This window comes from Poecilia formosa, unplaced genomic scaffold (genome assembly GCF_000485575.1).
Source record: "Poecilia formosa unplaced genomic scaffold, Poecilia_formosa-5.1.2 Scaffold106, whole genome shotgun sequence".
In the NCBI taxonomy this organism is placed as follows: domain Eukaryota; kingdom Metazoa; phylum Chordata; class Actinopteri; order Cyprinodontiformes; family Poeciliidae; genus Poecilia; species Poecilia formosa.
This window is the reverse complement of record NW_006800045.1, coordinates 63,203-90,842: the sequence shown is the minus strand read 5'-3', so window position 1 is coordinate 90,842 and position 27,640 is coordinate 63,203. Positions and strand designations below refer to the sequence as shown.

The 27,640-nt window shown below is 36.9% G+C and overlaps 4 protein-coding genes across 9 annotated transcripts; 3 read left to right on the top strand and 1 right to left on the bottom strand.

Moving 5' to 3' along the window:
- The first annotated feature begins 3,262 nt into the window (after positions 1 to 3,262).
- Positions 3,263 to 6,375, top strand: fkbp11 (FKBP prolyl isomerase 11). The gene is made up of 6 exons (XM_007559644.2): positions 3,263 to 3,805; positions 3,891 to 3,953; positions 5,609 to 5,696; positions 5,811 to 5,844; positions 5,961 to 6,031; positions 6,120 to 6,375. Exons 1-6 carry the CDS (start codon positions 3,677 to 3,679, stop codon positions 6,326 to 6,328), a joined length of 594 nt encoding a protein of 197 aa, XP_007559706.1. The 5' UTR covers positions 3,263 to 3,676; the 3' UTR covers positions 6,329 to 6,375.
- On the top strand, positions 4,397 to 10,227 carry LOC103143263 (40S ribosomal protein S26). 2 transcript variants are annotated; one of them, XM_016675109.1, is made up of 6 exons: positions 4,397 to 4,530; positions 7,836 to 7,841; positions 8,147 to 8,177; positions 9,363 to 9,540; positions 9,850 to 9,980; positions 10,128 to 10,227. In XM_016675109.1, exons 1-6 carry the CDS (start codon positions 4,412 to 4,414, stop codon positions 10,161 to 10,163), a joined length of 501 nt encoding a protein of 166 aa, XP_016530595.1. In that variant the 5' UTR covers positions 4,397 to 4,411; the 3' UTR covers positions 10,164 to 10,227. The 2 variants fall into 2 exon arrangements, with proteins under 2 accessions (XP_016530595.1, XP_016530596.1); XM_016675110.1 differs by lacking the exons at positions 4,397 to 4,530; positions 7,836 to 7,841 and having other exon boundaries at positions 8,146 to 8,177.
- A 512-nt stretch (positions 10,228 to 10,739) lies between these two features.
- Positions 10,740 to 17,766, bottom strand: LOC103143200 (zinc finger protein Eos). 5 transcript variants are annotated; one of them, XM_016675106.1, is made up of 9 exons: positions 17,302 to 17,545; positions 16,704 to 16,761; positions 16,506 to 16,610; positions 16,145 to 16,399; positions 14,920 to 15,087; positions 14,676 to 14,825; positions 14,337 to 14,468; positions 13,757 to 13,888; positions 10,740 to 13,684 (listed from the first exon to the last, which is right to left on the bottom strand). In XM_016675106.1, exons 2-9 carry the CDS (start codon positions 16,741 to 16,743, stop codon positions 13,014 to 13,016), a joined length of 1,653 nt encoding a protein of 550 aa, XP_016530592.1. In that variant the 5' UTR covers positions 16,744 to 16,761; positions 17,302 to 17,545; the 3' UTR covers positions 10,740 to 13,013. The 5 variants fall into 5 exon arrangements, with proteins under 5 accessions (XP_016530592.1, XP_016530590.1, XP_016530589.1 ...); XM_016675104.1 differs by lacking the exon at positions 17,302 to 17,545 and adding an exon at positions 17,680 to 17,766 and having other exon boundaries at positions 10,740 to 13,888; XM_016675103.1 differs by having other exon boundaries at positions 10,740 to 13,888.
- A 1,769-nt stretch (positions 17,767 to 19,535) lies between these two features.
- On the top strand, positions 19,536 to 26,931 carry rhebl1 (Ras homolog, mTORC1 binding like 1). Its single transcript, XM_007559643.2, has 8 exons — positions 19,536 to 19,979; positions 22,863 to 22,934; positions 23,020 to 23,087; positions 23,237 to 23,319; positions 24,489 to 24,545; positions 24,632 to 24,679; positions 25,317 to 25,398; positions 25,476 to 26,931. The coding sequence occupies exons 1-8, from the start codon at positions 19,928 to 19,930 to the stop codon at positions 25,566 to 25,568; spliced, it is 555 nt and encodes a 184-aa protein (XP_007559705.1). The 5' UTR covers positions 19,536 to 19,927; the 3' UTR covers positions 25,569 to 26,931.
- Positions 26,932 to 27,640: the final 709 nt, after the last annotated feature.

Here is a 27,640-nt window from a genome sequence, read left to right as displayed (position 1 = left end):
AGCGGCGCTATAGTGGGATTTTTCTCCCTTGTTTTTTTTTAAGGGAAAAGGTGTCTATATGCGTCTTTTTTAGAAACTGTTTTAGCATTATAATTGAGTAAGTTTGCTTCTTTTTTTGTGATAATGACCACAGATGGATAGTAACTATTTACTTAGTTACATTTACTTAGATAACATTTTGAAATAAGAAAAATAAATTTTCTTATTTCATCATCAAATAGCATATTTGATGATGTTAGCTTAGTTAGCCATGACCGGCTGGAATTGCTGGTTAGAATACTGCATGTTGCTCAGGCTACAAAATGTAGCAATAACCATATTATAATATTATAATTCAAGTATCCAATGATATTATAATTCATTGGATACTTTGTGATACAAAAAGTTTAATCTGAAGGTTCAAACAGTATGTCCTCCTGAACACAAACTTTCACTTCTTCCAATCATTTACTATTTCAATGCCCCAATCAGGGAAAGCGCATGTGTAAATTTCAGGCTTTTTTGTTTTTTTTTTAGATTTATTGTCAGCAAATATGGGTATGTACTTTCTCGTGATATTGTGATTTTTTTGAAAAAACCTTCTGGAAGGTGTAAAAGGGCATGTCTTTGTGGGTTGTGGGTCTTTATGTTGTAATTGACTGCAACATGTTGATCCCAGGCATGCAAAAAACACTCCAGGTGTGAGATGCAGACTGATTTAATTGTGAAGTTAAGTGAAGAAATTTATAAGACATGAAACCGGTTAAATGGCTTTAAGAACAGAGTAATTCTTGTGTAACATTTAATTCTGCAGATTTGAAACAAATTAAAGTATTGCTTTAGAATATAGCATTGTGAAATATGGCAATGAGAAACTGCATGAAGGGGGGGTTGAACAGTTTAATAGACAAAGCTGCAGGTCTGTGGGTGGCCTGATCTATTTCCTATTGTTAACTGATGCACATGTAAATGTAGCAACTGAGTCAGATCATAGATCTTAAATATAAACAAGCAGCTCTACCTGCATACTTCTGGGCAGTGCTGTGGTTTGATGGGGGAAGTAGGTTTTATCTGTCTGGCACCCAGATGAGTCATGAGTTTGTATCTTGCAGCATCACAAACTGTTTTCAGATTGTCTGGTTAGTCAAACATGTTTAAATAAGAGTAAGTCTCTGTCTGTTAGGAAGGAAATCACTCTTGCACATTTCTTTTGTTAAATTGTTTCATGGAGCCACAATCTTTAATGTTTAGGTTCATCTTGGTACTTAAATGCAACAAGGAAAATTGAAATCAAACATGCTCTATGCATGTTTAGATGTTTGGCTCCAAACACTAATTTTTTTTTTTTTTCTAAAACTGCTGGCACAGACTCAAAAGTTTTTTTTGCCGTTTACGATTTATCAGGGAAAACAGTTCTTGAGACAAATGTTGTACGTTCCAGGGTCTTTTTGATTAGATCTGCTAAAAGTAAAACTGACTCAGGTTTGAAGGTCCAGTATTCTAGAAGATGTCAAATATGATGTTAAGCTAAAACGTATGAATGTGTGGGAACTCCACAATCACCACATGAGCCACGGGGAACAATAAGTGGCATTAGTCAGGATTTCTTCTTTCAGGAGAACATTCATACTGTTGCAGTTCATAAATGTGTTGGATCTGCAAGCATTTAAGGGACTTCTGGTTAAATTGTAATTCATTTTTTATGTGTTACTTGTTGACATTTAGCTACCTGGTAACAAGTGCTTTCTGGCAGGAAGGTGCAGATGCTTGATATGTGAGTCAGAGGCAAAGAAAACTAGACTCATCATCATAAGCAGTTTCCAGAATGTCTCCTGTTTACAGAATAATCTGTGAGAACAACCTATGCTTAATGTTTAATAATATTTTTTGATTCTTAAAAAGTTTAACGTTGAAGAGATGCAAAGTTGTCTTTTTTTCCCAAGAATTTGCTAACAAAAACAAGAAAAGCCAAGAAGTCTTCTTACATCTTTTACAGGCAGTACAATTTCTTATTAAGAAGGTGAAACATTTGCAAACGATTGAATTACAGAGTCTGTGCAGGAAGAGCTGTTGAATGGCTGTGTTTACAACAATAACCTTTGCATGTTGCATCCTACTAGCAACAAATATCTCTCACTGTGGTTTAACTGTACAAAACCCAATTAAGTTCCTGTGATTAAGTTTTAAGTTAGGTAGACTTTACAGGCAAATAATCATTTTTTAAATAACCACGATGAAACACTGACGTTCATAAAAATCAGTTTCACATTTTTGTTTTGAAGCTGGTGGTGCAGTTCATTTTCAGAAATATTCAGTTTCAAATTACGTGGCTTTCAGGCAAACTCAGCCAAACCTTATGATTGTTTGTGGCTATAAAACTAAGTAATATATTTTATTAGGATTTGATATAATAGACTAACACAAAATATCAAATATTTGTGAAGTGAAAGGCAAAGGATATGTAATTTTCTTTTTCTACTTTCCACAGGAAGTTTTTATTTTTTTTATTTTTTGCAAAAAGTGATGCATGAATAATATTTCCAGGTTGTTTGGGTTACCAGCTTTGCACATTTGTGGGCTGAAAATTAAACGTCTTCTATTCTGCAACAGCTAAAATTCAATCACACTGGATGTAAAACGTCCCTAAAGATCAGTTATTAAGTATGGCTCCATATTCTCAGTTGGATTAATGTCTGGACTTTGACTAAGCCAAAATTATTCATATATATATATAAATGTAAATGATTTTCAACATTCTATCATTTATTTAAAATATAAGTTATTTTTCTTAAACTGATGCTTCTTTTACATTGTTTTATTATTTTTCGAGAGATGCCTCTCTCATTTCCAATCAGAAACTTATTTGTTGAAAGAAAATATATTTTACATATTTAGTCAGCCAAGCATATTAATTATTATATTAATTATATTAATAATTATGGGCTTAACTTCATGTGTTTGGATCAGTAGTAATCTAAGCCTTTTTTAAGGGACTATATAGTTTAAACTCTTCATCATTAAAATAATTATAATAATTTCTATTTTTAAAAAACTGAATCTTTACATAACTCGGATCCAACCCTGACTGCGTTGCAATTGCCGAATTGCTCATTCTAAAGGACATTTGAGAGGATTGCGGATGTCAAAACAGCGAAGCTCAAACCAAACAACAGAACTACTGGTTCTGTTCATGACCGTAACTGTGGTTTCCAACATTTTCTTGGTGCTCCTAACCCATTCACCAACTCTTACTGGAGCCTGCTTATGACGTGTTCATTTCAATCAGGTGTGTTAAACAGACAGGAGTCTCCGAAAGATTACGCTTTCTTCTGAGCTCAGCCAAGTGGTGTGAATCCCAAGAAAGTTTTGGAATTCCCACCAGTCGTCGTGAGAGCAGAGCTGAAGCAGAGCGCCGCTGCCCCCTGGCGGCTGCGCGGAGTAATTCTTCCGCTTCCCTCCCACGGCAGGCAGATGGGATGCTGCTGGAGGAATTTTCAAGGCGGGCTCTTCGTGGAGAGACCCAGGTGTTGGGACAACGTCCACGGGCGGCTAATCACCAGAGTGTTACAACACCTCAGCATTACCTGCTGCCGAGCCATTTTGGACGCACTTATCGACCAAACAGGCGGTGCAGCTCGATATTCTGTCTCTCTGTCCGCTCTGCTGGGTGCAGAAGAAGCCAGACGGAAGTTAGTGGATGGCAGCGGCTCTTCTCTACAAGTTCACAATGAAGACACGGGTTTTTCTCCTGGTGATTGCTGTTTTCTCCTGTGCACTCGCACAGGTTGACGAAAGTGAAACAGATGAGCTGCAGGTCGAGACACTGGTGAGTATTACAGCATAACAGCAGGAAATACTATAATGCAACATCCTGAAACAAAATAACAGTTTCTGAACTCTTCGTGCCGTAGGTGAAACCAGAAACTTGTTCAGTACTCTCCACAATAGGAGACACGCTGAAAGTCCACTACACAGTAAGTCAATCAGACACTCAGCTCTTCTTTACCCCATAAAGCAGCGAGCCCGTCTGTATTTGGGGAAGGAACCTATTTTATTTCTTTTTTTTCTTTTTTTTTTTTTTACAAACAACGGCAGAGACGAGCCCAGCTGATGACGAGGGCAGATGTTGTCTATGTGGCACCGTCCGCATGAACCATGTGGATCCCGCTGCATTTCCATACAGCGGCTCGGGCTGAGCGATAAAAAGCCTCAGGCTCGGGATTTAGAGGCCATCCAGATTCACACTTTGGACATGATGTGGTTTTACGCGTCTGTGTTTCATGTGACTTTACACGGGAACCGATTCGACTTAGGTTTTTTACTATGAGGCATATAGGGGCGGTGCAACACGTCAGCATAATACCAGCTCGGCTGGACAGCGCTTTCATTTTTATTATGGTAGAAATATAAAAAATGATAGCAGTGATTTATAATGTTCAGTTGCTCTCACTGTTTAATCCAGTTGTGTCGCTTTAAAATAACATTAAAAATATCGAAACCTTTTCCATCTGTTTCTCATTCAAAATATTTACAAATAACATGGGCGGCACGGTTAATTGTTAATAAAGCGTCCAGATAAAATCTCGGGAGGTTTTTCTGGTATTTAAAACCCAAGTGGGGTTTACAGTAGATGGAAAAATCTGGTAATAAATAACTTAACTTTACATCTAAGGTATTGGTCTATGAGGTATATTTTTTCCACCACAAAAAAAAACAACAAAAAAACAAACATAAGTGAAAAAGAACAGATTAAATAAACGCGTCTATGTTTCTGATGTGTTTGGACAACAGTAAATATTTCAATATATATATTTAAAATAGTTTCAACCCTACCACGTGGGAGGCGGTGTCATGGGTGAGGCATGTTGGTGAGAAATACCACATATGGTACTGACCATTTATTTTCCCTTAATACTACAAGTAACATAGATTATTATAAAATTGAGAAAAAAGGAAAATAAAGAAATCAATACAATCTCCCCCAAAATTTAGACAATACTAACTTACTTTCTTTTTTTATTATTAAATTGTGAGCTGGAGGTTGAAATTTCCATTAATGTCATAAGTTGAATTTTAAGTTCATTACATATCTATTGCTGCAATTATTATTACTATTACTATTACCTCTAATAGTAATAGTAATTTTTACTATTAATAGTCATAATAATTGTGATAATAATTATGATTATTCGTCAACATGTGACGCTGAGGGGACCTGCCCAAGCTTCAATATGTGACGAGTCGGGAGTGAGAATGTGTTGGATTATTATCATTAATAATAATAATTAATATTACCATAAATTCTGAATAAGATATAAATAAGGCGATTTTTGTTAAAAACATTTAAGATAACCACACACCTGGTCACTGATGTCTTTATTTTAATCTTACATATGTTAGTAAGAGAAATGTCGAATGATTTCTTCTTATCAAAAGTAATTGGACCAAAAATCTGTTTCGCATGACGTTTTTGTTTTACATTTTTGGTTATTCATATATTCTGCTACAATTAATTGCAAAACCTTAACTGATTACACACCTGGTGCGAGAAAAAAAACAATAGCCATCAACTCTGAAATCTTAGTTTTTCCTCTTTCTTACTCTTGTTCCTGTTTCTCTGGTTGCTCAGGGAAAGCTGATGGATGGGCAGATGTTCGACTCCTCACTGTCCCGGGATCCTCTCGTTATAGTGTTGGGGAAGAGGACAGTTATTCCTGGTAAATTAACAAATAATAATATTAATAATGCAACTTTCCTGCAGCAGCATCACTGACACTTCATTGAGACCTTTTATTTCCTTACCGTCAGTGTTGTGTGATTTTTCCTTACAGGTCTGGAGCAAAGCTTGATTGGTGTTTGTGAAGGGTAAGTCCCACAGGCGAGAAAAATCTCGATTTTGTCAAAAAAAAAAGAGAGAAGAAAACACTTTATAAATGTGTCAAATGATTTTTCAGAAACAAATGTTGTTTTCCTGTCTTCAGGCAAAAAATAAAAGCCACCATTCCTTCTCACCTTGCATATGGAAAAAAAGGATACCCTCCTACAATTCCAGGTACCCAGACCAAACGATGACAATTAAAACGTAATGATGCATTTTATTAAGTCACTTCTCTGACGGCAAAATACCGCGTCTGTCGCAGGTGATGCTACACTTGAGTTCGAGGTGGAGGTGCTTTCTCTCTCACCGCAGACGCAGTGGCAGAAGATCATCAACGACATTTTCCCCCTGGTGTGCTTTGCCCTGGTGCCCACGCTTCTCGGCCTGGTGGGGCTTTACCTCTACAAAAAGGCCAACGCCCAGAAGGCCAGCAAAAAGAAGTCCAAAGATAAGAAGAGCAAGAAGAAATGAGGTCCGGGCAGAGAATTTAATTTAAATAAACTTTTTCAAAGACTTTGTTTTTTTCTTTTTTTTTTTTGCTTACTTCATACAGATGACCATTTTGTAAGCGCTTTGTGAAAAAACAATATTCTATAGAAACTATGTCAAAAATGGTTTTAAAATTGAGCCAAATCTTTACAATCTTTCCCAAGATCTTTTGGGAAAACGGTCTGTGTTCTGACGAAAAGAACACATACCGTGTGTTCTTTTCAGAAGTTAGTTTTACTTCTGCTGTAAAACTAACCATTTTATAAAAGAGCGTCATTCTACAGTCAAACACAGTGGGGGCAGTATGGCGATCCGGGACTGCTTTGGCTGTTGGTGGAACCATGAACTCAGATCTTTTTTAGAAACATGTGATGGTGAATGTGAGGCCATCCGTTTGTGACTTTAATGCAGCAGAACAATGATCCAAAGCACAACAAAAAGTTCATCACTGAATGGCTGAAAAAAAAACCCAAACTTAATGGTTTTGGAGTGGTCTAGTCAAAGTTCATATTTTTCCTTAAAATTTTTTTTTGAAGCCTGATATTTAAAATCAGTTTGTCACAAAAAAGAAATACGAACAGAAGAAAATAATTTTAAAAAATCTAAACAGAAACAATACTTTTTCACAACACTTTGTTTTCTGTAAAAAGAAAACAATCACAAAATCTTTAAGAAAAATCACCTTCAGAACGATTACAAAGCAGCAACAACCTGGTTGCCTAATGGTTCACACACCCCGTCTGAGAAGGATTTCCTGACATTTGGAGCATTTAGCTAAAGCCAGAGTTTGCAAAGAGGTTTAAAAGGATCAAAATCATATCTTTGGAGAACAGCTGATGAGTCAGGATAAGGATATACCCCCGTTCACAGAAGTATAACATGTAATGCTTGAATAAACGGCCGTCTTCAAGAAAATACCTGGCTGGGGTTGAAGGAAGAATTGCAAAACAGGATTCTTGTCCTGCAGAGAAATCCAGAGCTGGGTAAGTTATTTTGTGCTATGTTCTGTTGATATCAGTAGGACTTTCTGGGCCTAAATCCTGTTTGTCAGAAATAAACAAAAAGCACAAACTGTCAGCAAAAGAATACCACATCCACATTAAAGTGCGGTAATGGCAGCACCAATCTTGAGGGGATTTTTGTTCAAATCTTTAGAAGTCCACTAAAAAAACTCAGATTAAGAAGTATTTTATGTTTTCAGATTTGCAGAGTGTCTAAGTGCACATCTAAGTCAACAAAACAATGATTCAATGAAAGGGGAATTAAAGTTCTGGTACCCAGGTTAGGGTCAAAAGGAGTTGTGAATAGATTCAACTAAAGACAAACTAGTACAACTGAATTAAAATGTGATTCACAGAGTTTGACTTTCAGGGTGTGTGAAATCCTCTGTAATGCTACTGCATTATAATTACAGGTCAGTATTGAGTCATCACTTGTGCACTGTCGAGCAATTAGTGCAGGGTTTATATCGAGAAATTTATTAATGTAGTGTCCAAAAACACAAATATGTCTGTCGGTGTGTGAGAATGAGAATGGGAATAAATCATTACATCTGACCAAGGACAACGATTGTACAAGTTATAACAAATCAAATGCAAATGACCGATACCTTGCAAAACAAGATTAAGAAAAGACTAAGAATTACTCTCATATATAGACATAAATATACGTTGATATGAGATGATATGTAAGATATTTTTATTTTAGACATCTTCTTCTGCAGACGGTAGGTTTTACTCTATGGTTAAATCAGTCAGAGGGCGGAGCGGACGGGTTCTTGTGTCGCCGTGCAGCCTCTTCCGGTCCTCTTTCCAGCTTCCCGTGCAACATGGTGAGTGTGTGCTACCGACGGCGGCATTTCACAAACATAATAAACTCGTATTTTAATCGAAATCTGTGGCGTTCCGAACACATTTAAGCATTTTTAAACACATAACGAATACGTGACACGTAGAACAGGCTATTTATATATGTCAGAACATGTAATAAAAGAGTCGGGGCCTAATGCTAACCGTTAGCAGGCTAGCCGTTTTGTGCATGTGTTCGTTGGGCTGGCTAACGATAAAGTAGCTGCTAACGTAAACTGAGACGAGCTGCAGCAACATAAATATGTCACACAAATTAGATTCTCAAGAGCGCTAGTTCATGAAAACGCTAAATTGACAATACATAGATGTAAATACGTCTCTTTTGCCAGCTAGAGGTTCAAAACCCCGAAGCTAACCTTTTTCTAGTGGGTTAGTCGGCTAACCTACCGCATCTTTGATGAGACGTTTTAACCCTAATATCTGTTTTAATTAACCACACCTCTCTATTATTGGAGGTTCACAATGACCTAGTTTTCATTCCCGAGTGTTGTGAATTGTACTACAGATTTATATCTCAAGGTTTCAAACGCAATTTCATTTTGAATCCATCATAAGAATAAGAGATGTACTTTTGTCTATGCAGGGACGTAACCTTTAGCATTTAGCTTATTCGTAATAGATACGCAGTAGGTATTTAAAATTGTATGTAGGGAAAAAAAATAATTATTTGATACCAAGATCTTGTTTGGAGTGTTACAAAGATAAAGCTACAGAGCTTTAAAAGCTGATATTCTGGGGTAATGTGTTCCTTGGCTTACATTGAAACTTGAGATAAAACCAGCCAAAATACCAAAACGGGCTGAAATTCAAAACCTTTAGATGTTGTCATGAAATGTTAAAAGTTTTGGATTGCCCTGCCTTTTCAGATATTGTCAGTAAATTGAGTTGTAGCAGTCCTCTTAACCAACATAACTACCAAGAATTTATATACAGACAATCTCATATTTCACAACACATCATTGAATAAAAAGATGGCAAACCGTCCAGGTAAAAGTGTTATTGAATAATCTATATTAGTGAACAGATGAAGAAATGTGGAGACGTCACGTATTGGTATGGAAATGAAAACGGTCACCTGAGTTTAGTGGGTTTTTATATATATATATATATATATATATATATATTTACATGGGCTCTGTGTGTTACAGACCAAGAAGAGGAGAAACAACGGTCGTGCCAAGAAGGGCCGTGGACACGTGCAGCCCATCCGCTGCACAAACTGCGCCCGCTGCGTCCCCAAGGACAAGGCCATTAAGAAGTTTGTCATCAGGAACATTGTGGAGGCAGCGGCTGTGAGAGACATCTCAGATGCCAGCGTCTTTGACTGTGAGTGTCCTCTCAAACAAAATACTTAAAATTTCAGCAGTGAATTAAGAGTAAGAATTTGAATTTAAAAAAACAAAGGGGAAAATCTACATGGGTTATATTAGACAGAAAATAGGTATTTAGATGTTTGATAAAAGCTGCACTTCAGGTTTTAGAATGTTAAGTTGAAAGATCAGATTTGTTGATTTGTGTACTAATGAGTGACATTTACCAACCATGACCTGGCAGCTAAGATTGACAGATATTTTTTAAAGAAGCTCCAAAGCCCATTTTTTGTATTTTTATATTATGTCATTCTTCACTTTTCAGCTTATGTTCTGCCCAAGCTCTACGTGAAGCTGCACTACTGTGTCAGCTGTGCCATCCACAGCAAAGTGGTGAGGAACCGCTCCTGTGAGGCCAGGAAGGACCGAACCCCACCACCAAGATTCAGGCCCACTGTGAGTTTTTCTCCAGACTTCATAAGTCGTCTGACTGGCTCTGGAATAAGCCGGCTTCCAGATTTAAACTAAAATAACTTGGTTGAGATGAGCTCACAAGACATTTGTAGCGGGTCCTTGTGTTAACGTTTCTGTTTTTCTTTACAGGCTGGCGCACCAAGAGCTCCTCCAAAACCAATGTAAAGTGAAATCTGAAGATGCTGTGTTCCTGAAAAAAGAAAATTAAAACATCTTTACAAAACTTGAATCAGTGAAACTCAAGTCTCTTGTTTTTCTAGGAAACACATCTTAGATTTTATTTAGGGTAGACGCTTACAGTACAAAACTTACAGCAAGTTCAGATTGAGTCAAGCAAATGCAAAAGTACATGATACATTTAAAAAGCTGTAGTTATTTAAAGCAATATTGAGAGGAAAAAGATTAAATCGAACATTAAAGAAGCGTCACAAAGATCACTATAGTAAATATAATTACTTGGATTGGTTTATTTTTGTAGTGATTTATCGGGAACGTTTTTGGATTGGCTCAGGAACAAATAGCTTTGGTAGGACACGAGGGATCAAACTTGTGCCTTTAGCAGAAAAATATAGAATACGACGTATTGTAAATTTGAGAGCCAAGACGATTCTTTTGGATTCTTTTATGGGATCAACGAAAAAACAAATAAGCCAGTAGTTTAGAAGCTGGATCTGATCAGTTTGGGATAATTAATCTGGACCAAAACAGCATTTAGCATATAAAAGACAGCTGTTAGAAAAATAAAACTAAAGGCACAACATTTATTTCTACATTTAAAAAGTTTTACCATGGGAGCTTAAATGAAAACGCAAAGGGAGACCTCGGGATTAAATGCTTTCACTGTACAAATCTATTTAAGACGAATGCTTCAAAGTCAACATTCTTTACAATGAGGTCAGTAGGTGTTGAAATGAGCTGCAGGAATCTATAAATTTCAGAAAACCTCTCTTCCCTGTGCAACACTATCCTCAGGAAGGCAGGATATTGTTCACTGCTGAAGAATGGGAATTTTATTTCCTGTCAAAAGGAAACTTCATGTGAATTTAGACTTTGAAATATTAAAGTGCAATGTGACTCAAGTCTGTTTTAGCAGAGATATGTGCTTAGTTAAAACCTTCCATCCAGATTAAATGAGGTATACGTTTACGTCAGTCACACAGTTTGAAAGAACTTCCACAAAATAAAGTGGAGATGAGGATTATAATGTCCAAAAGCCTTTAATAATAGCAATAAACAGCCTTTTCCCAAATGTACAAATGTCTGAACTTTCCTCTCGCCGCTATAACCAAGGAAAAGTGCTTTACAGTAGCAAACAAGTGGTTCTTTGGCCCAGCTATGAGGAGATTATTTGGTGCCGCACCGAACCACACTAATACCAAACAAACACGTTGCCTTAAACTGTTATTTTCAAACATTTTATGTTTCAGAATGTCTGCATATCTAAACAACTGTTAAAACTGCAAGAATCAATGAACTGTGATCAGTAAGACAAAACAGGAACTGTTCACAACACTAGCACAACCACTAATATTCATTTAGAGCCTGAAGTGGCTGAGTGGGCTCAATTTAGTTCGTCTTAGGAAAGCAACATTGTTTTGAACCTGGAAATAAGAAAACTAATGAACGAAAAACTGACAAGGGAAAAGACTCGAACCATGATCACAAGGTTGAGGTCTTGAATTTTAAGAACATTTTTCAAAATTCTGTTTATTTTAAGTGACATCAATCATTCCTGTTGACTCTAGATTCAAACTGCCTTCTGGGCAGAACATTGTGCTTTAACCACTGAAAGGTCTGACAACCCTAACCCCTAACCTTCAACTTTCATAACAGGATAGCAGGTTAGGTTTTGCTAAACAGGGTAAACATTTGCTGAAAAGACACAGAGAATCTAAAATGCATGAAATATTAACAAAAATAAGAACGCAAGTGTTTAAACCATTCTGAAACTTGAACTTATTGTGACGTCCAGAAAGACAAGAAGTCTAGCAGCTCCAGCCTGGGGAACAAGTCAAAGGCACAATACAATGACAGAACATCAAACTCATTTTAAATACATCATAAATAGATTTGTTATATATATATATATTAGTGTTGGATTAGGTCTTAATTTAGTTTTCAAAGGGAAGTTCTGAACTCATTAAACTCTGGCAGTGATATCTAAACCCCGCTCCTCTCAAGGCAGAGCTTTCAGCCGGTTTTTCCTCACATTATATCGTGCAGAGCATTAACATATCTCTATAAAATAATTTAATATAATCAGATTTCTGGCAGGTATCAGTGCAAACAAAACAGTCAAGAGAAGAAAACAGAGTCATACATTATTCCTCAAGGCGTCGAGTCGACAAACAAAAACAAGGGCCTTCATTATCCACTTTTACAACAAAACTAAGGGCCCCTCGGGGTCGTTCTCTCACACACACCAATACATACAAATACGAATCTCTTCATTTCACCTCTTGTAAAAACCAAAGTGCATTTCTAAGATAATATAAAGGACACCCCCTTCCAATGTTTTACTTTAGCTAACATGGACTTGGTTTTGAGCTTGAGTTGTACTTTTTGAAATAAAGCGACTCCACAGGATTCCTCCAGGATTAAAGAAACGTTAAAGAAAAAGCATCGACTTCGAAAGAAGCATTCATTTCTTTAAAGACTTCACCACAGCCTTTCCCGTGTTACTTCTGATGAGGATTTGTCTACTATAATTTGTGCATGCAGTCTGAATCCTGAAATTTGGTGCAAGGCACGTCTGTGGATAAAAGAATGCATTTCGTCCTTCTACACTTTGGAACACCTTTAATGAAAATGTACCTTAAATACTTATATCACTCATAAAATAACTAGAGACCCTATTACAATTTTGTGCCAGGATCTGAAACATTCAGGAGCGGCTTCTCGCTGTCAGTGACCCCTTCAAGTCCATGTGCAGATCAAACCAAGCCAGGTCCTCGTCTGAGTTGGGGTAGGGGGAGGAAAGCTCTGTGTGAACAGAAGGGCGGCCGGCGTTCACCCTCAGTCTAGAATGTGCTCGCCGCGGACAATGTGTGAAGAAAATTCGTATCTGTCCTTGCTGCGGTAGCCACAGATGTTGCACTCGAAAGGCTGTCGGAAACCGTGGCAGCCCATGTGGATGGTAAACATGACGTGGTCCAAGAAAAGCACGCGGCAGTGCTCGCAGCGGAACGACCGCACAGCCCGCCCTTCTGCATCGACGACCCGGAAGGCCTCCCTGGAGGTAGAGGAAGGCGCCGTGGGTGAGCTGGAAGTTGGAGCTGAGGCGGGAGGCGGAAACGCCGAGTGTCCTCCCTCTTCTCTTTCCAGCTCCCGATCTTTGGCTCGGCTGGGGCAGCGTCTCTCCCGACTCCTGTGGTGTGAGGTGGGAGGAGGTCTGGCGACGTGGTTGCTGGAGTGAAGGAGCTGATGCCCGTTGTTACTGGGCAACGTTGGGACAGGGGCCGTGCTGTTGCAGGGCTCGTCCGGCATGCTTTCCGTGTCTGTGGAGTCCTGGAAACCATTGCTAGGTGACGGCGCGTGACTTCGGCCGGCAGGAAGGTCTTCGTGACCCTCTGCTGCCTCCCTCCCCCCGACAACAACAGCTCCCAGCCCAACTCCGGTGCCTGTGCAATCCAACCTCAGGCCCAGAGCAGCGGAGGTGTGAGGGCCGCTGAGGCTCGGCCGGAGTTCTTTAAAAAAGGATGGATGAGTGGTAGGAAGGTGTAGAGGCCTAATGGCATCTGATAATCCTCCTCCATTACCTGCTGTGTACTCTCCAAGGCTGGCGAAGTGAGGGGCTTCCAGATCCCCTGCTTGCATGTCCTCGCCCTTATCCAAGCCAGCTGTCAGGTCATAAGGTGCATCCACAATGTTGAGGCGCATGTGCTTCTGTCCTGCAACATAAAGACACACACAATCTCATGATATAATATGCAGTTCCATCAAATAAGTTATTACCGAAACTTTTGATGTGTTCTATGCAATGCTTTACCATTTATATTCCTGAAAGACTTTTGTTCCTAATTGTTTCTTATTACAGCCTTAAGGATGACAAAATGAGGAAAACCTTGAAGGTGTCTGAATACTTTAGAAAGGTACTTCATGTCTTCATGAGGCCAGTTAGCTATAAATGTGTTTTGCTTTAGTTAAATCACTGAAGTCCTTCCTACTGCACTACTAGAAACAGAATTGGGAAGCTACTTGAACCCTCTGGGAGAATAAACACAGAGGACTGGCAATCCCATCAAAAAGGCAGATCTGACTACCTGAATTTACACTTAAAGCAACAAATATTGCTTTGTTAAATCCCTAAAACCGTCCACACTGAGACTAAATGCTCACCTACAAATTTTTGTGGTGTGGATCTTTTGCGTTTAGTGACGCTGTTGGCGAGCCGATCGATAAAAGCCATCTTGTCTGAGGACGGCTGCAGAAGAGAGTCTGGTACAAACTCTAGCTCTCTCATCTCCTCTCCTGGACAGAGTACAAACAAACTGTTACGTTACTTTAAAGTTTCCTCATGACTCAGACAGCGTTTCTTATGAGTCCTAGTTTGCTGCGGAATCTAAAACCACAGTTTGGGGTTTTCAGGCAATTACGGAAGGAGGATTGTGGTCATCAACGTGTAAAGGAGTTTTTACGCTCACCATTCTGTAAGAGGAATAAGTGCCAGTACTATACCTAGATTTTGAGCACTGTTTGTTGGTTGTGACTCCAGACTCTGTAGGTAACCATGGCAGCGCTCATGGTGTTCCTCCAGGGTGCTTTGCTGCTTGTAACTACGGCCACAAAAGTTGCATTTATATGGCTTCCCTATGGTTGGAGAGGACACTGGAGGTAGAGGAGAAAGACAGTTATAACTCAGACTGATTGTAAGAAAGAAAACAACAACAAAACACACTTCTGAGGTATTAAATTGTTCTACCTGCATGAGTGCGTAAGTGCCCAGTAAGGGCATCTCTTCTTCGACAAGCATAGCTGCAAAAGGGACATTTAAACGGCTTCTCTCCTGAGTGCAGCTTGATGTGGCGGAGCAGGTTTCCTTTTTGGGTGAATGAGGCGCCACACTGGTTACACTGAAATGGTCTTTCCCCTGTGAATTGTAAAATAAGTTAGCACATGTTCTCTTCAAACAACTACATGCGCTTAGTGCACTGTGTTAGTCTACTTAGACAAGAACGCAGGATTTGTTTGTTTTCATTTTTTACATTTTAGACATTTGAGTACTAAGAATTCACATTTTTATTATCTTTATGTACCACTGTTTATGAAATGAGGCAACAATGATGTTTGCTTCTGATTCAGCATTGTAGTAGTGAATTGTTTCACTGATTTTTCTGCTTCTTCACCAACTCAGAAAAATCAAATATCCTTATGTTTCACAAATTCTTAAAAACATATTTTAAACTTTTTTAAGCTTTTCTTCAATTAATCTTTATTTTTTACCTGGAATAATCCAATTAAGATTTAAAATCTCTTTTGCTAGGAAGTCTTGTCCAAAAAAGCACCATAATCGTTAACCTATTAACGTTATCACAACAAGCAAAAACAGACAATACAAGAAAACTAAGTAAAACAATGGGGAATTTATATGAAATTGCTATAATCACTAGTTGTTTTTGATAACATCACATGTACATTCAGTACTCAAAAGTATAAATGAGATGTTGTTTGGCATCATATGAGGAAGCTGCTTCGAACCCTAGCCTAACGTGAACGAAAGTTGGAAAAAAAAAAAAACTATGAAATTGTCCTTTTTTCCATTTTAAATAGGTATGTATTTATATATGGAGTCTATCTAAGCCAGAAACTTGAAAAGCCAAATGGAGAAGGCAAAATTTTTAACTAATGCAGCAAATCGAAATTAAAGGACATTAATTCAATATGGTTTCAATGTAAAAACCACTTCCATTTTGGAAAATTAGATTTTTTTTCTCTCTCTTTTAGAAAATAGAACAGGTAATCATGTTTAGAAACTCCAAACTTTTTTCCATTCCTATCCACACTTTAAAAAAAAAAATAAAAAATAAAAAACAACTCCATACTTTTTAAAATGATATACATCCACGAATTGTTTACACATGACATGCTTTTTTTTAAAATTATTATTATTCTTACTTAAACGGTTATGGTTTAAACACATTAGTCACCTGTATGGCTGCGTTTGTGCACCATGAGAACATTAGGCCCGATGCAGATCATTCCACAAATGTCACACTTCAGCTTTCCGTTCGGCAGCCTGGTGGCTCCAGGTGGCATGGTTTCAGGGTTCATGACTTCCCTGTAGCCTCCGCCAGACTCTGATCCCTGTCCTGAACCTCCATCATCTATCCGCTCGATTCTTTCGTCTTCATTACCGCGTCCTAGGTCTTCATCACTGTACAACTCCACTTTTATAGAGTTGGCTGCAGAGGCACGAGAAAAAGCAGACAGAGGAAACATGACATTAAGTAATCAATCTTGTTTATTGAAATGCACATGTAAATAAGAATAGTTTAACTTCCCACTCACCACTTAGAGACCGTCTAGGAGAATTGTCCTTGCTATTTGGGGTGCTTACAGTTGGACCTCCAAGGGTCCCAGAAAACTCTCTTTCCAGTGATGAATCCCCACTACCTAAAACCACAACCACAGTAACTGTGGAGTCCCACATTTAACAAACATGCCAATGTTAAACAACGTGGTAGCTTCTACTAAATAAACTTTTACCTGAAACATAGGATCTGCCATTACAGTCATCAACATCCATACTATTTCAAGCTGAATCCTGAAATTATATTTAGGTCAAAGTGAGTTCTTTCTCAAACATAATTAATCACTGAACATCATTGCATGTCCAACACTGCTTAAGCATTAGGAAAACAGATACGGATTACAATTGACAGACGCGGATCAGTGAGTTAAAGAAACACAGAGGGCAGATTTAATCTGGCAGTTCTAACACTTAAGTACAACACCCCTAAAGCACACAGTTTCCGTGCGATGATTGACGGAGGCACTTTTAAAATCAATCATGCTTGTACATTAGTTTATGTGGATCAATTAATCGCATTAAAGTAGATTACTGGCAGCTAGGTTAGGTCCACTTCTAACCTTACCAAACCAGACAATTAGAACCAGCAAATGACAACTTCAAAAAATGAGCTCAAAGTTAAGACAATCTATTTTATAATTTGTGTGCGTCTAAATAATCTGAAATCCCGATCACGAACCAGAAAGACAGCGTTTACATAACGGTGAGGGTGAGGTAACCTAAGTTTATGGCCTTGGTAGCTAACGTTAGCTTACTGCATGGGATGGAAATGACCGTTTGTCAAGTTAGCTGAACTCAACAGCAAGACGATACAACAGTCTGACATCACCGACAGCCTGATAAAAACTCAAAGAACAATGCTGCTAGTAAGAAATATAAGTAATGGCGCCAGGACGTAGGATTAGGTTATGATACTAACTGGGTAGATGTCGCTAAACTGAACACACTACTCGGCTCGACGTCATGTTTGAGGCTAACACAACAAACAACCGTTAGCCTGTCAGTGTTTCTTCAGCGGTTGCTATGGCAGCCGCAGCCACACCAACAGCTGCAGCTAGTCAGTTGGTGGTTTGACTGTTTCAACACGGCAAAGACTAACGACTATGAATGCCTTTCAAAAGCTGTCCGATTCTTAAAGACTTGGTAAATTACCTGTCTCTGTCAAGGCCGTTTCATTGAGGTAAATCAGATTTTTTATCTGCCTGTTTATGACGGCAATATTCACCGGAAGAATAGTTATCTAGGTTGGGATAACTTCCGGATCACATTAGGCATGTCACTTCAAAGCAAGGCATTTATCATTGACTTTGTACACATTTTAAATATACATTTTATAATGTCTCTACTATCACGGTCAGTTCTGAAAAAGAAATTTCTTTGTAATTTACATTTAAATTTTAGATAGAAATGACATTTCGAATATATAATGATAATATATTTTTTTATTGTCTAATAACTAAAAAGCTTTTTGTATTTCCACATGGATTAGTATTTATGGCAATTCATCTTTTGCCATTACTCCAGGTCTTTACTCGGAATGATTTCAACTGCTCACAGTAATCTTGAGATTCCTCTACATCATTTTTTGGGTCACATTTAATTGTTTCTTCAAGCCAGTCCTAAAGTCAGACAAAAATAACTACTTTACCTTCAATACAAAATGCCATTTTCAAATTATGATTTCATTTATTAAGGGAAAACATTGTTCAAACTAGCCCTATTCAAAAAAATATTCACTCAATAAAATGTCAGATATTGACTGTTACCTCCATTTTTTAACATATAAAATGCATAGAAGATGATTGATCAGACAGGAAAGACAAAAACCTAAAGCACATATTACACACTGGATTTTATAAATTAAAATTGAGTAAAATGTTTAAAGTCTTGTGATCTTTATTAATTTTTTTAAGTACTGTGTCAGATTAGACAATCATTAAAAATAAATCTCCAGGTCTGTTTTGTTCATTGTGTTTTTTTTTTTGTTTTCTTTTTTGGAACATCCTTAAATAATCAAAGAATTTGTCTGAAATATTGCTTGCTTACTGGTGTAAATAGGGTTGTTAAATATCAACCATACCGTGACCTTGGTTGGTGGTTCAAATATTTTGTGGGCCACTATTTCATCCGCTTTGTGGATGGTGGGTACGTGGTCACAGAAGTTTGAGTAGATAGGGTGGAATGGCAGATTTAAATTTATTTTAATTTTGTCATGACTGAGGATGTCCAGGGTGTCTCTGTTTCTCTGGAGATAGACACCAGTGCCATGTGACCCAATAGTAATATGCAGATATTGACATTTACATGGACAGCTATTATCATAATGCCAATACATTTAAGTCTGAAAATATTGATAGAAAATGACACAGATAGCTTCCAAATCTATAATACAATACATTGCTTTTTACTTAAATTTTTATGTAACTGTATGTATACACTTCTTATTGTAGCAATCAAGCACTTTTTGCATGTTCCCAGTGGTATTGTTCACTTTTCCAATAATCAGTCAATCAATCAGTTAGATGATTTCATGTTAGTATTTCATGTTAGAAGAAACATTCTGGTGAAACTAAACACATTTATCTGTGCTTTTAGCAAATAGCAATATCTGGCACAGAAATAGATTTTCAGTTCAAATAAAATCTGCCCTTCACACTATAAAACAGCCATTCTCACTATACTATTACCAGAAAAGAAAAAAAAAAAGAAAGAAAAAGGTCATTTTGTTTTTTTCAGATTTAGTGTGTAGTCTTCTAATTTATCTTTCCAAACACTCCATTATCATGGAAGCCAACTGAGTAAACACGTGTTCATATTTGTGTTCTATAGTATGAGTTTAGTTGAGTTCAATATTTGTGATTTAAAAAAAGGAGTTCTTTGATTTTGTTTGGCGTCTGTCTGGAACAGTCTGAAAAAGGATAGTTGTCAGGAACTTGCTGGGACGTCCAAAGAGTGACCTCTACTGTACAAATAAGCCTGAAAGCCCGTTCATGTCATTTCTCTGACGCATCGACTGGTTTTACGACGGTGTGCTTACACAATGGCAATTTCCGTCAGTTTGAGTTGCAGCTCTCGACCGCGTTGAACTCGCCTTTTTGTGTTTACAATTTTGTTCCGAACGACCTCTTTTCCCGCTACAAACCTCGTGTGTATGTTCACGCCCGAGTCGGATACAGAAATTGGAAGCTTTTTGAGTTGGGCGCAGGTTGTTTTTGGTTCGGTAAAAGTGTGAAAACCCAGCTTGAGGCCCAGTTCGGAGAGCTCGAGCGGGGCACAGCTCCGAAAAGTTTGTTGTTGTCACGTGACGCGGGACGAATGTGGCGATAAAAGTTTGTTTAGATCGTGAAACTTGTTGGCGTATTACCTTTTTCAGAACCCGTGCAGCAAATTTTTCACCACGATGCCTCAACCAAAATACAGAAAGATCGCGGTCATAGGTTACCGGTCCGTAGGTGAGTACAGCTGATGTCGGTGAGCTAGCAGGCTAACATGCTAATATCCGGGCTTTGTTTTCTTTTTGAGTGCATCTACCTATCTGCACTAAAATCTTGTTTATACCCCCACAAGCTCATATATGCTTTCTGTATTCATATTCTCAATATCAAAGTTAAAAGCTATTAGCTCTATATTTTCTGCCATATGCTACCTTGTGTGACACTAAATGTTAGCTCAGCAGGTGTTATTCGGCTAGAAAGAAGCTTTTCGTTAAGAATTTCAACCATAACATTTATGTAGACCGTTCATTTCATTCATGTATCTACCCTTCAAACACTATTCATATCTTATCCCAACTGTTTCCGTTTAATAATATCTCGATGTTTGTCCTTTTGTTGCATCACTGTTTCAGGCTTAACTCGGAAAATGTTTGTTTACTGTTTAAATAGGCACAAGGTTATTAAGCAACACAGCCTATTCAAGTTTAAAACGGTACAACAAACCATTGTGCCTACTACCAGTATTAAAAGTTTTCAAAAGTCGTGAATTTTGAACTAGTTTTTGTACACGTGTGTTTTATTTATCAAATAAGGATTGTCATCACGCCAGTAATATTCATTTAGCCTTGCATTCTTTAAACTGGCTTTCTGTTTGCGTGTCAAAATAGTCAAAATAAACAATTAGACTAAAAGAGTATTTTTTTAATTAATGATGGTTAAGATAGTTTTTGTGTATTTAAAAGATGTAATTCAGGGCTAAAATAAAAATTTGTAAAACATTATTTTCAGATGTTGCCGAGAAAGATAAGCAAATTAAATTTAGTGGTTTAGTTAATTTGTTAAAGTGCTTGTATTGTTGTCTTGATTTTTGTCAATAAAAACTATAACTTAAAAAAACATTCTCTACTTCTTTTAAAATATCATTGATAAATCTTGAAATTAGAATATTTTTTCCAGTTCTTTGTGGAATTTGGGACTTGTATGGTATAAATAAAATCAAAATTCTCAACGCTGCATTTCACATTGTCACCCAGTTCACCTTGGAAGTATTCATTCAGCCAGTGGATTCCGATGGCACCTTTTGCTCTATTGTTAGTGACAGTTTTTATATTTTCTATCAAGTGTGGCATACGTGTACTTGTGGCCATAATGTCAGCGTAGTTTAACATAATTAAATTCTCTCAAGATACCACACAGTGATTTTTGACTGAACAAACCCTGAGCTCACTTTTGGGAATCGGTACAGCGTTTTGGTCTTGTCTGTTTTATAGACCATCATTTTTATTATGTCTCACTAATGAGGATGTGAATACAAAACTCTAGATGTGCACAACATCATAAATCTTTATGAATGTGAATATTAGATGTGATTTAAACTGACTGACATTGTACCTTTTACCAATCTTAAATCAATATTTAGAACAACCTCCACTTTTATTGGTAGTCTTTTATGTATGTAGGAAGAGCTTAAAATGTTTTTTTTAATTGCAGCAGCAGCATCTCATGAGGAAAATTAAGCCTTTATTTGATCACATTTAAGAAATAATAGTTTGAGAAAAATGGAAATAACTGACGTTGCAATAATTGACACTCTTTACCTATGAAATATAACAATCGTTTTTTTAAATGTATTCTTCAGTTTTAAAGTTGAGCTGAGTGAAGAGAGACTTGGAATATCCTGTTTCTCTGGAATATAAATATGAAGTAAAGAGACCAAGAAAATACTGGCAGAAATATAGATGTAATTTTGCCTTAGAACAATTTAGGATCCCAGAATGAGCAAAGAGGATGTCTGGGCTTATCTCCTATTCTTATTGTGACTTGATCTCATGGATGGACAGGACAGAGAGATTTATTCAATTTAGCCACAAGACAAGAGGATATGTCCTTCAAGAAAGGCAGATGCATGTTGATCTTTATAAATCGGGTAATGGCAGCAAAACTGTATAAATGCCCCGAATCCTCTGTACGAATCAGAAGATTTGAAACAAGTGGATGTGTGAAAAACAGAGTTGGTTTATGTTCTGAGCTTATTTTGCCTCCACATACAGTGAGTCAATTAGTGAGAGGTAAAAATATTTCAAATCCCAGTGTTTCTCTTTGAGATTATGCTCTTCCAAGAAAAGTCAAATTAGGCTGAATGTTTGTCCAGATCTATCCAAGAGTTTCAGTAATTCAGTTTCTATATTGTGTCAAGAAGCCCATTCCCTTTCCTTTTATTTGGAAATGGCAGCGTCCGTTCCCGTCACCCTCTGTCTGAATTACTCAATCTTAATTTCAGCTCTTTGCTTTTTGAAGCTGGACTTGTCTGACACGCCGGCAATTTTCTGAACAAATTGTCACATCGACGCAGAGACACAAACTGGCTCTTCTGCTCTTGAGACATTTTTCACTTGCAGCATTCCTGATTGTAATCCACGTTGCTGTAGAGAAAATTACAAAATCTACAGCTGGAAAATGGACATCTACAAAATATTCCTCAGTGTTCAACTTCTAAATCGTTTGCAACATTTTTGTGCTATTTCCTGTGAAGACATCCCAACTGCCGTTGTTCTCTTAAATTCTAATTAATCCTGTGCTTTTTGCAACAAGCTGAAAGGACGCTAACTTAACTGATGACCAAATATTGAAATTTAACTTTTAAAACACTTGGATGCTTGTGAGGACACAAATTCCAATCAAAATTGTAGTTTTAAGACTCGCTTTGCCAAAGGTCCAGCCTACTTTGATTGAAAAACAAACGACACATTGGCAGCTAGTTGCCTATCCTTTCTTTCCTGTCATTAGATTATTTTTTATAGTTTGCATTTAAATGCTGAGCAGCATCAGTCACGAATGAACATCAATTACGTTTGTTGTTTAAAAGTCACATGACGTCGGTCTGCTGTGCTCTTCATGCAGGGAAGTCGTCTCTTACGATACAGTTTGTTGAAGGACAGTTTGTCGACTCCTATGACCCAACCATTGAAAACAGTGAGTGATTTTATATTTGCTCGGTTTTAAGAGTTCTTCATGGTTTAATGTGAAAATTGTAAAAACTTCCCTTTTTTTTCTTAAGCATTTAACAAAATGGTCAACGTGAAAGGTCAGGACTTCAATCTGCAGCTAGTCGACACAGCCGGACAGGTAAGTTACTTTGTTGTCGTAACTGATCTGAGTGATTTAAACTGAATGTTTCTGACTAATAAGCACATTTGTCTTTTGTTTTTAGTGTTGTTTTTGAAATCTCCAGGACTTTTATTTCTAAAATGAAATGGAAATTTCTCTCTCTGTAGGATGAGTACTCAATTTTTCCACAGTCCCACTCAATGGACATCCATGGTTATGTTCTGGTCTATTCAGTGACTTCCATGAAAAGGTCAGTGGATGCTTTTGTAGTTGCCTTTATTTCAGTAATAAACTTTGCATTAAGAAGTCTTATATCTTTTTCAACACGGGAATTATTTGGGTTTTAGCCAGTGTTTACTATTGAATCACATTAATAATGAGTAAAGTAAAGTTTTAGTTCATCCCAGATTGGAGTTTTTGTTGTTTTGGTATTTATAAGCGGCCTATCAAGAGGAAACTATACTTTTAAAAATTTTTTTTATTTAAGTCGAACCATAAAAGTTATATCAGCCAAATTTTTTAAGAGATTAGTGTCTAAACAAACAATTTCATTTGAAAGAATGTCGCAACTTTTAAATTGTACTAGATAGCACAACTATTTATTTAGTAAGTTACAAGTGTCCCTCTATTTATGTAGCAACATTTAGAGAAAAAGACAAAGTCCTCCAAAGTTTCCTTATTTTCACATTTTTTATGATGTTACTATTAAATATTCAACACATTGCTTCTTCAACTTTTTAATGGTTATAAAATTTAGTTGAGTTTTAACAGTTCTTATGTTCAGCCAAGATATCATTTTTTACTGATTTAAAAATGCTTGATTTAATCTGAATCCTTTCCTGGTAAATCATTTGATTTTGGTGTTTAGGTTCTTGAAAGCATTCAAGAAACTAATGGGTTGAATATAAGAAAATAAATATATTTATCTCCATCTAAATCGGACAAGATTTTGTCGGGTCCCAAAAAAATCATTGATATGTTGTTTTAAATAAAATAACAAGTGACATTCTGCATATGTTTGCTTGAAGTTGTAATCGGAAATCCTGGAAACTGGGTCTCTGAATAGAAAATACAGGGGAGTATCAAAGACAAAAGCACCAAATAGATGTGCAAATTAAATGAGGTCAGCGTTTAGTATTACTATTTATTTTTTAAACTTTGTCACTACGGTTCAGACTCAGGGAAACTGTCGGCTTAGTGTCACTGCTGCTTCAAATGCTGCAAAACAACTATGATGCTCACAGTTGGAGCATTTCTTACAGCTAAGCAGCAAAAACTCATGTTGACTAGAATTATACCATGACGTAATTTATGTCATAAGATTCCCATTTGATTAGTTCTGCATCCAAATGTTGAAGTTTTGTTAATACTACTCTTCCAGATCAATGTTTAAAATAACACTGCCTGTCCCCTGTCCAGTTTTGAAGTTGTGCAGGTTCTACACGACAAGCTGCTAGACATGGTTGGCAAGATTCAGTAAGTCCAATCAGTCCCTTAAGTTCTTTATAACTGAGAAATTTTAAAGTGTATATTTGTACATTTTGAGCTATTTTTCTTTTCAGGGTCCCAACTGTTCTTGTAGGAAACAAAAAAGATCTTCACATGGAAAGGTGAGTGTTGGTGTTATTGTTTGGTTTAGGTAACAGAAATGCATTATTGCCATCTTGTGGTAGCAATAATAATAATAATAATAATAATAATGTTCGAAAGATGCTAATTTTAACAAGGCAGTATTTACTTTATTAAATTAAGTAACTGCCATATAGTCCTTAAACAGAGGTCCGATGACACCTGAAACTTAAATTCGTTGGTGTTTTTCAAGTTTTTGAAAGTGCTTAAACTTTAGAAAATGTGCTTAAAATTGCTACTAAATGTATCTTGTGTTGCAGTCTAGACCTCACAACTTGTTTTGATTTGTGCAGCTACACTGATTTTAAAAAAAGAAACAAAAAATATTTGAAGTGAAGAAATAAAACCTGCGTAAGAGTCATTCAGGTTAAATTAAATTCCATGTTTTTTAATAGAAATTATACGTTTAAAACTGACATTAGCTTAATTAGCTAAATTCAAATTATTGCGTTGTACTTTGACTGGAACTCGGGTCACGATAGCCTATTTATTAACCATAACGATTTATATCTTAAGAAGTTATTAAATTTGACCATGTGAAGGTTTCAAGAACACTTTTTACAGCAAGCAAGCAATGAGATGTGCTCACTTCACTATGCATTGTCGATTTGTTTCAAGGGTTATCAAACCAGAGGAGGGCAAAAAACTAGCTGATTCCTGGGGAGCTGCATTCATGGAGTCTTCCGCCAAAGAAAACGAGGTAACAAGCCCTTAAAGTTTAACCCCTGATGCTAATCCATTGTTCATGCCTGACAAAGACTCTTGCTTGAAACGCAGACTGCTGTGGAGGTTTTCAAGCGAATCATTTTGGAGATGGAGAAAGCTGACGGGAACGCACCTCCAGAGGAGAAGAAGTGTGCAGTGATGTAAAGGCTTATGCAGGACACCAGTGAGCTGATTTACTGAAGACATGAGACACAACTTCACCAGCTTGCTAACGGTGGCTTCATCGATGCAGCAGAGGCACGCTTGTTCTCCGCTCAGAATTCAAGATTGATTTACGTAGCAAAGCAGCTGCCCAACAAATGATACTAGATCCCAGTAATTGTAACCATGGAAAGAAAGAAATGTCTAGAGCAGGATTAACCCCTCAAAGAAGCGTCTTCACTGGATACTTTAACGTTCAAATGCATTCTGGGAATAATTGTGCTTCTTTTTTTTTTTTTTTTATTATTATTATTTCAAAGGACTGGTCCATAGTTTCAGCAGATCTTTTTGACAGAAATGCAATCACAGTTCACATTGCTTTAAATGTGGTCACTATTCTATCTGCGCTCTGTAAGAAAATAAATCTCACTGGGGTTTTTCTCAGTTCTCACTGTAATTTTTATCTGCTCATCCTCAGGTACCTCTTACTCATGAGCTGTGGTGACCCGTCGCCATGACGCCGTTCTGTTGTATATTTAACTACGCCGTTACACATCGCTTATATCTGTAGTTTAATTTCTCCCCATTCATTGTGATAAGGTTGTTATGGACAACATACATATTTGCTAATTACAAGTTAAGCCCGTTATATACAGTATAACTAGAATCTTAGAATGTGATTTGGTACTTTGGAAAATATCTGGAGCGACTCAAGCTGTCGCTCTCCATTTTTCTACACAGAGTACACTCTTAGATTGTTTATCGAAGCTAAAAGGATTTCTAGATTTCAGTTTTTGATTTGCATTTTAGTATTACAAAATACTATGAAGGCGGCCACGGAGTTAGTTTAGTGAATTTTAAGTTGATGACTTTAACATGTTTGATAAAACCCAACCATGGTGCCTGTAGCCTTTCTGACAAATGGTCACTGTCAAACACTTGAAATCTTTTCTTCTTTTTTTTTTTTTTTTTTTTTACAAAACCTGTAGCCTTACAGAAATCTAATGTACAGTAATTCTGTTTTTTTTTTTCTCCCCTAAAGCCTTGTGTTGTAGCTGTAGTGGATATTTCTAACTTTATAAAATGCTTTCCCCTAATAGTTAGATGGTGGATAACTGATGATAGTTGAGCAGAGGCTGGTGATGCTGTGTCTTGTGCCTTACAGATGTTCAAACTCCTTCATCTGCTTCCTTTTCTTGACTCAAGGTGCTTTTAAGTTTTGTTTTGTTTTGTTTTTTTCATTTATTGACTTGACACCATAGGTGCAGGTGTTGTGCACCTGAACACCAGTATTCCCCTGTGGGTCAACGGTAATTTAGAAATCTTGCTGTAAACTGTTTTGTAAATAAACAAATCTGTCACTTGTTGGATGTCCCTGATTTTTCTTCTTTAAGATGCCAACATTTATTTTTTTATGATATGCATGAGGCTTTATTATTAGTTGTGTATTCTTAAAAAAAACATGTTAAGGATGCAGATTTATTTGCATTAGTCTTAGCAAAAGGCCTTTAATGACCATCAGGTAACTGACTGAAGTCCTGGACTTTCTACTGCAAACAGCTGCTAGTAGCTTGTCTAGTGAACATGTTATGTATATATAAATATCCCAAATTTGCTGGTAAAATGTTTATTGTCGGACAATGGATTGACGTTCATAGATATCTGGGGTTTAGACCTATTTTGTTCAGTTTGTTCTTGAAACCTAATGTCATAAGTGATGTAGTAGTATTTATTTTAGGAAATATCCATACACTGAGGACTACTGCAAATAATCTCTTATAAATGCTCTCACTATTCTGCCATTTGTCATGCAGGTTTTATCAAATTTATTATTTTTTCCCCCCAATTAGCCTAACGTACAGTGTTAAACTTACAAAAACAGAAAAAATTACCAGCTGATTGATTTTTTTATTATTCAGTCATCAATAATTATTTTTGCTAATACTTCAAAATACTACAATTTGAACAGCTTGACTGAAAATGTACAAGCAGAAAAGACTTAAGTGTATTTTATGTTTGTCCAAACCAAATTAAATTAAACTACCTCCCATAAATCATTGCAATATAAATAAAAA